The 11,297-nt window shown below is 26.7% G+C and overlaps 1 protein-coding gene and 1 long non-coding RNA gene across 2 annotated transcripts; one reads left to right on the forward strand and one right to left on the reverse strand.

Annotated features, from left to right (window-relative positions):
* Window positions 1-717: 717 nt before the first annotated feature.
* LOC145749917 (transmembrane protein 184C-like) lies at window positions 718-4,430 on the reverse strand. Its single transcript, XM_082565804.1, has 10 exons — window positions 4,290-4,430; window positions 4,070-4,188; window positions 3,813-3,980; window positions 3,462-3,614; window positions 3,154-3,278; window positions 2,942-3,035; window positions 2,540-2,652; window positions 2,199-2,311; window positions 1,716-1,868; window positions 718-1,463 (listed from the first exon to the last, which is right to left on the reverse strand). The coding sequence occupies exons 1-10, from the start codon at window positions 4,303-4,305 to the stop codon at window positions 1,213-1,215; spliced, it is 1,305 nt and encodes a 434-aa protein (XP_082421930.1). The 5' UTR covers window positions 4,306-4,430; the 3' UTR covers window positions 718-1,212.
* Window positions 4,431-7,813: 3,383 nt separating this feature from the next.
* Window positions 7,814-8,505, forward strand: LOC145763564 (uncharacterized). Its single transcript, XR_014288434.1, has 3 exons — window positions 7,814-7,914; window positions 8,123-8,274; window positions 8,385-8,505. It is a non-coding gene; the product is annotated as an uncharacterized LOC145763564 (long non-coding RNA).
* Window positions 8,506-11,297: the final 2,792 nt, after the last annotated feature.

Here is an 11,297-nt window from a genome sequence, read left to right on the forward strand (position 1 = left end):
AAAAAGAATCAAAAATTAGTTAAAATCATCTCAACTTCAATATATGGTTGTTACTTATGCAGTTTCATGAAAAGTAAAATCAAATTTTTAATCAAAGCTCAGTTGACTTGTTTTGTTCAAATGGATTTTTTACAATCATTTTAAAGTTGTTATGAATTAGATATTAAATGGCAAAATTATTTTAATGATGAATCTGTAATAACTGTTTTGATTGCAACATTTTTTATGATCAATTTTTTAACCAAAAAATTAACTATAAAAATCGTTTTGATATAAAGTTCAGTCAAGTATTTTAATTGTTATGAGATTTTAACTTTTTCCAAATTTTGTAAATCAATGTTTATTTTTCCTGATTAGTTTTAAATTTGATCAAATCCAATCAAAAATTATCACAATCAGTGAATATTGGATGACCAACAAAAATATCTTATTAACAAATATTGTTTCATCTTTATCACCTTTAAAAAATCAACATTTAGTTTTTTGGGCAAAACATCACTATAAGTTCTTACTTAGACTTGTTTTCGTTGATTTTCTGTAGTTGTGTTCTTTTATTGTTTAGGTTTTGCTTTATTTTAGTTCTGTTTTATGTCTTATAATAAATAAACAAGTTCGTTTAGTCAAAATGCTGCAAGTGGAAACCTACTATCTACATTTGTACAACTTTTAAAGGATAAAGCTATGTGAAAGTGCTTTAAGTAATACACAAATTTAAAGATTACTTTCATTATTTTATAAACAAACAGCATTAGAGCACAACAGCAATTATAATGTGCTTAGTGTAACATAAGTACAATAATAAAACATGTAATCTACAGTGGCAAGAAGAATCAAAATTTACGAAACAAAAATAAATGGTACTCAATTAAACACGTTGTACTTTTTAATGAAACATAGGTTGACAAATTTGAATTACGATGATAAAAAAGATATACTACAACAGTGGTGATAAAAATACTTATGACTCTGTGTATGTGTAGTTAAAAACTTTGCACAAATTTTTCATGGAACAATCTTCTTACTTACTTTGCTCTAGTAAGTGCAATAAAACAACAAAAAGTATAAACAATTTTAAAAGATATATATAGCTTTCTTCACAAAAATTAAATAACTAACACATTCATTGGAATGGGTGTGCAAATATAACTTATGTTGATGATTTTAGTATGGTACTGGTAAATACATAAAAACTATAAAAATTCATTACATGCATTAATTACTTTGAAACCCTTCCGTGTCTGGCTCATGATAATCTTCAGGTTCAGAAATGCAGTTATTTTCATCTTCGATTTTGCGGGAATTTTGAGCAGATTTGTAAGGACCACTTCCATAACCAAGCACATTGGCCATTTCTCCATCAGAAGAAGATGGGCTTAACAAGTTAGTTTTTTCGCTGAGTAGAGAGTAGCCATTGTTTTTTGGGCGCCACTTCCAAGAAGCTTTGACTTCTCTTACTTGGTTACCTAAAAATTTTTAATGTTTTATATAAATAGCTAAAATAATTGTGGTACATAGCTTAAAAAATGTTTAAAAAATGTTGGTTAAGCAGAGTTTAGCATGTACCCAAGAAAAGTGGATTTCCAAATAAAATAGGTCAAAATAAAATGGATTTAAAGTTTTAAATACTAGTGACATGTGATCTTTAATAGGATTAATATATAAAGAAATCTGATCTTTAATAGGATTAATATATAAAAAAATTAAAATCATCGTACCAACTCTCTTAACATGATCTGTGACATCATCTCTCACATCTGATACATCAAACATATTTCTTATTGATCTGTACCATGGTATATTATGGCCGGCTATTATAAAGGGCTTATATGAAAACGTGTAATGATGGGCTATTGCAGCAAAAAACATCTCTAGAAAAATAGATATGTTTAGAAAAAAAAATACATAAAATAATGAATGATAAATTCAAAAACTCAAAATAACAATAATATTTAATATTATTTAAAATTATGGAAATTTTTAAATAATTTTCGTCCATAAATTTACCCATACAGTAGTTTAATTATTTTATTCAGTGTCATCAGTACACTACCAAATATAGAACACTCAATACACATACATAATCATGGTAAAGCTGTGAAATACCAATCAGTGGAAAATCAATAATTTCCACTTTCAAAAAAAAAGAAGGCTTATTTAAATCCTGAGTAGGCTCTCATTAAAAATAAATGAAAACTCACCAAAGCAAATGAGAAAATCTTGGACACCATTAGCAAGTTGCTCTTTGGTATCCCAACCCCATTTGGGATCTATTTTAATAACAGCTACGATTATCGCGATTGCTACTCCTTGCCTTTTAAATAAAACAATGTTAAAAAAATTGTTATAATTTAGTACCACTATAAAAGATACTGCGTTATTTACAAGTAGTTAAAAAATGCTATCAACAAAAAGCATTTTTTTATGTAAAAAAATATAAAATTAATAAAATAATATTAATTAATATTAATAAAATAAATAAATTTAAGTTATAAAAAAAATAACTCATTTTATTTAATAAAAAATGCAGTTTAACTCCTACCAAAATGATGCAAACACAACTAGTTTAACACACAAAAACTTCCCAATTGGCTTGATCGGTTTTAATTCTTCCTTGGTGGCCATGTAAAATAATATCAAGCAATACATTGCCCACTGGAAAACAATAACAAAAATAATAACATGTAATACAGGTTGAGAGTTATTGATTAAACATGGTAAATTAATATTGAATACACTTTGCAATAAAAATCAATAATTCTTATGCTAGGAAATCAAATTTCCAATTTTGTACAGATAATTGCTTAACTATATTGTTATCTTAATAGCAATAAAAACATTTAAATACTGATAGTTTAAATTTCAAAAACTTATTTTTTTTAATAAAATATATTTCCAAGGTATATATATACAATAAATGCAAAACAAATCATATTAAACTCACAATTTGTGATATGTTATTAATAATCATCATCCACAACCATGCATATCTAGGATGAAAATCCCCCTCATGGTAAGTATTAGTCAGTTCACAAATACTAATAAAAAAGTGAAAATACGTCGTTTTAGAAGTTACAACATACTCTTATAAAAGAATAACATGCGAAATACAATAAGCCTATTCAATATGCTGCACTTCAAATAATGTATACTTACAATGCAATTAGAGTGGTGATTGGCCTAACCAAAGTGTATTGTAAAACCCCCTGCTTGCATCTTTGTATGAATATTCCACCCATAGGCCATACCGGAAGCAAACAGAATGGAAATAAATGTTGTTGCTGTAAAACAAGTAGCAATTTGGGTAAATATGAGCCAAAAAACTACTTAATAACATAGAATTACGGTTAATTTAAAGTTGTCCAGTTGACAGGTTTAAATAATGGCTTTTAGAAATTAATATAGGTTACATAACATTAAAAGTAATTTTGCGTTGCTTAAACTAGTTTTTTTTGCTGATTTACCTGTGGCTTGCCTCCCAAAGTACCAGCAAGTTCGTACTCCCTTGTCAAATAGTTAAGCAAATATGCCATAAAATTGTAGATAACATAAGCTTCATAACATTCTCGTATCGTGTCAAAATAGATCGCAGCTTGTGGAAATTTGATGGCGAACCACTGTAAAATAAATTCCCCTGATAATAATTAAAAATTGATGTATGCAAAATTTCTTTATACTTGTATAAATTTTAAATTTGGTGTATAAATTATTAATAGTGTAATGATAATTTATTATAAAAAATACTATTTGTATAGTAATTTTAAAATAGATTCATATCAAGATTTGTGGTATAAAATGTTTTAAAAAATACATACACTATCGATTGCATATATTGGAACCATCCACAGTAACCTCATAATTGGTTTTTGTAGCTCTGGTTGTGTGAAGTAGATTAAATGGTGTAATATGGTCCATAGTGATATAGGAATGGTTACAATAACAAAAATACCAGCGATAAACCATGCCACGGTATGTGGTTCTGCCTATGAATTTATCCGCAAACAAAAATGTTCAATTAGAATAGAAGTTATTTAATTATTGAATTATATATATTTTAAAAGTAAAAAGTAACCTCATGTTGAGCTAGATCGACAGACAATAGTGGAACAGCTACTAGTAAAATGGCAGCATAAATAAGTATAACTATCGGTCTAATCCAATACCTCCAACCATGTAAGCCTACGCTTGAATCTGTACAGGTACATAATAAATTAGTAATGATTCAAATATTATATATATATACAAATTAAATAGTACTGGCCTTAACTTTTTGGGTATTTTATTATATTTACCTTGTATGGGGTCCATTTAAATTAAACAGATCTGTCAACTGGTCATTTAAACAACTTACAATACATCAATTACTTTGTAAAAAAGTAAAACACAGATAAACCTTATAAAACAAAATTATCTTATTGATAAATATATCTTACGTTTTACTAGTTTAAATTACATAAAACAAATTATTAATTATAGTTTTTAACAAACTCTTTTGAGATGTTGTAATCGTTAAGGAACTTAACTAAATACATTTTATTTATATTCTTGATCACACCACTACGTTAATGACGTCATGGTCAGCTGTTTTATTGTTGATGTTGAAGTCGGCCATCTAGTGCTTTGCATTAGCGAAAATAAAAAAATGATACTCTTGTTCGTAAAATATTGTTGTTTCTAGCCTTAAACACCTACGAAAAAAAGTTCAAGTTATTTTGATAAATATGTTTAAAAATTCTGGTGCAAAGACAGTGCGCATATCGTGAAAGTAGTTGTATGATGTAGGGCGCTGAACAAAAAAGGAGTATCGGCTTGTGTTCAAGCGGTTAACGTGGTCGAAGTATGTCGGTATTTCCGCTCAAATAAAGTAAGTAATGAAAAAAAATTTTCAATATTAGTTTTTTAATTTTCATTAAAAATTTTTAACCTGTAAATTATGTGTTATAGCCTAACTAACAGTACGTTTATTAATAGTATAAAACAAATAAAATATATTCTGCTACCCTATTCATTTATTTTAAATTTTTTAAATATACTTTATGGCGCAATAGCATAAGGCCAACCTACTTCCTTACAGCAATTTGACTTTTCTTAAATTTGCAATACTATATTTTTAATGTTTTTTAAAGTTTTTATATGCTTGGAAGATAATTTCAAGGCAAGGCAGTTAGTTGTTACATGAAGTTAAGGAACTTGTACTTTTTGTGACTGCTTAAATTTATAATGATTGACAAAAATTAATGTTTTTTAAACCTTTTTTGCTTTTTATTTTATAATTAGACACTAATAGTGCAATTTTAGACTGTTATACACTATTTAAAGAGGTAAAATATATGATTAAAAGAAAATTAATATGCAGATTTTATTTTTGTAAGGTTTGTAGGCCTATTTAAGATTAAAAAAAATTAAAAAGCAGTTATTGTAATATTTATAATAAAGTTATTTCAAGGTTACACAAAAATATTGTAGTAAATAAATTAATAATTTTTTTATTTTTTTTTTATTTTATCTAAATTCCAACCATTACACATGTATAAATATATATTGGTAATAAATAAGCTTTATAATATTAAAATTAATATTTTTCTTGTAATTTAAACATTTGTTGATTAGGGTTTGTTAAAATACATGCAAGAACACTCTTTATTAATAAATATGATTGTTCATATATATATATATTATTTAATCTACATAAATATACCACATATGTGGCTTAAGGCAATACCTTAAAACAACCAACTCAAATTCAACAACTTGTAATATTGTATTTACGGAAAATATATTACACTTTTATTTAGAAGAGTATAGTGTGTTCAAACATTGGGAATAATTAGGATTAATTAAAAATAATACTCGGCATGTAATTGATTATTTATTCTTTTTAATAAACAATTGCAGTTATTATTGAACTTATTATGTACATAAACTTTATCATAGGTGTAGAAAAAATAATAATAGTGTATATATAATAAAGTTGAGTCTTATTGTATATAATAGTTTTATATAAAGTAACATATATTTTCACCTAAATAATATTTTAAAGTTATCAATCTATATTTTTAATTAAATTAGATTGAATGATGATTTTCTACCTGTTTATATCTTTACTGCTTTTTGCTTGGAATGTTTATGCAGTTGAAGATTATACATATTATGATTATTATCCTGAATATTCTGGGGGTTCTTCGATTACATTTGACAAACTAGAGTATATATATAATATAATTAGATATGTTTATCATTTTCTTTTTATTTTCGTAATATTACTGCTGTTTTTAAATATATTAGAAAATTTTTTGTTTTTAAAACATTAATTACTTAATACTATTTTGATATGTAGATAAATTTAAAGCTTATTTAATTTTTTTTTTGTTTGTTTAGCTGTGAACCAAACTTTACTTCCTCAATAGATGAACTGTACTTTTATGATTTTATTGACATTCATGATTGTTAGAATTTTTGGCCAGAATTATTTATTGAATGTCCTTATCAATCTGATTCATTATACTGCAAGAGTGATGCAAATAAAACACTTTGTTTGCGAAGTAAAATCTGCCAGGGATGCACTCCTTTATGTTTTGAAAGTTATCCTGATCGAGGTTTTAGATGCTCAGGTGATGGCACTTGCTTTTTACCACAACATCTGTTATATGATTTTATTGCAGACTGTAACAAAGGAGAAGACTTGTGTTTTATTAAAGAGCAAAGTTTGAACAGTAGGTTAGAATTTTCACTATAATTTTTGACATTTCTAAGACTATCCTTATAGTATTTTTATTTCTACCAAATTTTAAAAGGTATGCTACGAATTATGTTAAGGGTCAAGTTTACCAAGCCTTAATTTTCTGATTTTTTTAAAGTTTTGCTTTAATGAAAAAACTGGTGTTAAATGAAACAGCTTGTTGGAAATGTTTGGATTCTACTTTGATAAATAAGAAAAATGTTTGTGATGGAAAAATTGATTGTCCAGATTTGTCAGATGAATGTTTTTGTCAAAATCAAATTGAATTATTTACAGAATTATGCCAACTTATAACTCCAGTTTCAACAACATCTATCAAGTATTTTTTTTACAATTTTGCCTGCAATTTAGCAAACATTAAAAAATTTAATTGCTTTGATTTTTATATATTTTTTGTATTTTTTTGTTTATGATGTAAAAATGTTTACTTCATAGCCTAAATTTTAACCTACTACTCTTCTATGCTTTACAGTATAAAAAACAGCACTTGCAATGTGGGGGAAATTATATGCAATAAAACAACTTGTATAAACAGAACCAGTATTTGTAATGGAGTTGTGGATTGTGATGATCAAGTAGATGAGAAGTAAATAATAACATGCATCTTTCCTTTTATTTACATTTTATAAAGGCCTTCTTTATTTTATAATTTTAATCTACAAAATAAATAACGGGTTTTTAACTGCTTTTTATATTATGTTTATAACGTTTTTTTAACTGCTTTTTATATTATGTTTAGTCCACAATTTTGCCTTAAACCATTACTATGCACAGAAACTACAAACAAGGGACAAAACTGCAGGTTTATCTTAAAAGAAATAGTTAGCGCTAAAATATCATCAAGTTTTTAAACTTATTACTTTAATTAGTGTTGCTAAAAACTAATCAGGTATAAAAAAATGAAAAGACTGTATTGCAAACATGGGCATATGTGTGTTACTTGTGTGCAAAAATAATATTTGTGATTTTCAAGTAAAGGTAAATAGGAATTCTTTTACGTTCCAATTATTAATTTTTAGCAGTAAATTTTGTTGTGTATGTTTGTAAATTAAAAGCTAAAAAAAAATTTGTTGCAGGTGTTCAAGTAGCAGTAGGTGTAATAAAATAGTTACATTTTGTAATGGAAAAATGGAATGTGCTAGTGGAGAAACTTCTATTGAATTTGATGAAGACGCACAGTAAAAATTTAATTAAAATTACTTGTTAATGCTAAATATATTATATATATATATATATGTAAAAGTAATTTGACCACATTAAAATGTAACACTTTGCTTTTAGATGTGGTATATTTTTTTTTTCTAAAAGTAAAATATTTTTTTGTATAAGATGGTTGTTGTCCATTTATTATACAGAAAGAAATTATTTTGTATATTTTTATTTAAGGCTGTTATTATTGGAATTATAAAATCTGTAAGAGATACTGCTTCCAAAAATATATCTGCAAACGAAATATTTGTAATAAACCTGGCCGTTGCTGACTTTGTTATGGGGGGTTTATTTAGTATTTCTTGCCATTGTTGGAGTGTATTATAAAGGTATTTAGCTTAAAAAACTAACACTTAAATATTGCATAAATTTCAACTGTAGGTAATTTAATCTTTTAGGCCCCCACTTTATTTATGCATATTTTATGATTATTATATAGATCAGTATTGCTTGTATAGTAGAGTATGGAGATCTAGCACCATGTGCACTATGTTGGGTATTCTTATTGTATTCTCAAGCGAAACTTCTGTAATTACAATGGCTTTATTGATATCTTGTCGACTTTATTCCATTTTAAAGGTGATTTAATGTAAATCAACAACATGAGGCAATAGATTTTACTTAGAAAAGGAAATATAAATGTCATTTAAAAACTTTATATGACAAAATGACAATAAATGTGACTGCAAAAACAGTATCCTGTTTATTTACTGTTATTTAAAGCTCGAAATGTCAGATTTAAAATGTTTATTGTTTCCTGACTAAACAAATAAATGTTAAAAACTATTTTTTTAGCCTTTTGCATCTCAGCATTTTCCTAAAACCAAACATGTGATTGTTGCAGTTATAATGGCTTGGGGTTTTTCAGCATTTCTTGCATTTTTACCACTTGCAAATGTTTTCCAAAACTAATTTACCACTGAAATTAATTTGCTTACAAAAAGTCCATTGTTTAACACTACTGAAGTTAGCTTTCAAGGTTAACTTTTTTTGTATTTATTTATCTATGTTGAAATAGGCCATTCATTTCATCAATACAAAGTAACACTTGTTGCCGGTTTTAAGTTAATGTCTTGGGATTTTATCGAATTTTCGCTCAATAGCATATTATGGCATGAAAGCAGTGGAGATTGAATCAAGGATCTTTTAAAGTTAATTGTTGTTTCTGAATTTACATTTTCCATCAAATTAATTGATATAAAAAAATAGAGTCGACTTTTATAGAAGTTTTTTTCTTAGATTATCAGAAGTATCTTATCCTTAGACTTGAACTTTACCCAGCCAACATACATGGTGAATATTTAAACTCTTCTTCTTTGATTATTAAGCAAATTGAATCTGCAAAGTCATGGCAAAATTTACAAGATATTCATTCCGACAGATTTTTGGATACAACGTTTCAGATAGCAAAATATTTTGGGTAAAATTTAAAAAAAATAAATGTAGCAGATTGAAAAATAAGAGACAAAAACTAGTTTTTATTTTTTTAGCTATTATAGTTCCCATAGTGTTTGCATGCCAAAGATTTTTGTGACAATGGGCGATTCTGCTTGGCAGTTTTCAATTGCTATCACCACATTCAACTTTGCAACTTTTATTTACATTTTTGTCGCTTATGTTGTGATTTACAAACAGTCCCAAGGAAACAAAACATTACATAGCAAAATTGATAACGCGACTACTCTACGGAATAAGAAAAAGAGAAGTATGTTAATGTGTAATGTGGAAAATAGTTTCATCCTTAAGACAAAGTATACTAATTGAAAATGAAATGAATATTTACTTTTAGTTATGCAAAAGAAGATTTTGAGATTGGTGATCACAGATTTTTGTTGTTGGGTTCCAATTTGTATTTTGGCTTTCTTGAAAATTTCAGGAGTTTACATTTCTGATTCAGCTTATTTTCATTCTGCTATTATTCTCTATCCAATCAACAGCTCCCTTAACCCCATTTTATATTCTAATGTAATAGATAGCGCATATGACAAAATCAAATCTATTTTTGTTAGATAAAAGCAAACCAACAATTAGAATGTCAAATTTAAAAACCTCCAAAACAAAAAAAACAACAGTTTAATCATGTTATTTAACCATCTATTGTCAAAAATATTTAATGTTCTGATAAAATCATTTTTTTGTATATAATGTGTTAACATCTGTAAACTAATAGACCTACAGAAGACTTTTTATCATGTTATACTATACCAATAATCAATGTGTAAATACTTTGTAAATTTTTTTTGCTTTTGGTATTATTATCTGTTTTAAATGTTGTATTGCTAGAAATTTTAATTTTATAAGAAATTTCAAAAACATTTTCTTGTTTTATTTTTTGTAAAAAAGCGGTTGTGGTGCTTTTTAATGATGCTGATACCTACTCCAGCGATATTTCATTTTAATTCCTAATCCAAATGGAGGTCGCTATAGCACTATACTGTTTCGGGCAATTAATCTGCGTTATTCAATTTTATTAAAAAAAAGTTCAATTTTAGATTTATAAATTAAGCAAACATTTATAAAGAATAAATTGTTTGCATTAAAATAATAAAATCTTCGATTTTAAATGCCCATTTATCAAACGTCTTTTGATTATTTTGGAACACTTGTTGTTTGTTAAAAGGGCTGTCCAGCAGTGACTTTTTAAATCAAATTTTACTATTTTCACTGACTTTTATGCAAGGACATGTGTTAAATGCTGGAAAAGTAATAATTTTTTAGAACAAATTCAATATTTTAGTAAGATATCAATGTATTAAATTATAACTTTTTAGAGATTTAAGGATTATAATTGAAGCTAACTTCGAACTGTAATTTAAGTAAATAAGTACCCGTAAAATATGGTTTTTCTTGAATTTACTAAGAAAGAGGTAAAAACGCTGCATTTTTGCAAAGTCGAGAAATAAAATTTGTGCTAATATGCATTTACCGTTTGTTTTTTAGATGGATAAATAGTTGTAAGAAATTTTCATAAATTTGCCAAAAAAACATATGGAAAAACTCATTACAGCAATTAATGAGGCAATTTGTTTAAACGCCATTTGATTTGGTAGCTTTAGACAAACAAATTCTCATGTTTTACCACATGACAGTATAAAACGCATCAACGAAAAAGTCGACGAGTGGTGCAAAAAAACGAAAAAAAAAAAAAGGCAAAAATCTGAGTTGAAATATTCGAGCACAAATGTTTGTCAAGTGAAAAGATGACTGAAGCGCTTAGTAGGCCGACGAAATGTAGTAGGAATTAGGATTCTGTATTGATGTCAAAGCTAGTTATCAAGACCGATTCTTGTATATTCTAAGCCTGTTAACGCGTGTATTTAATCCAGTCCAGGGGGTTTAAAGGCCAAACCGA

This window comes from Corella eumyota, chromosome 1 (genome assembly GCF_963082875.1).
Source record: "Corella eumyota chromosome 1, kaCorEumy4.1, whole genome shotgun sequence".
Classification (NCBI taxonomy): domain Eukaryota; kingdom Metazoa; phylum Chordata; class Ascidiacea; order Phlebobranchia; family Corellidae; genus Corella; species Corella eumyota.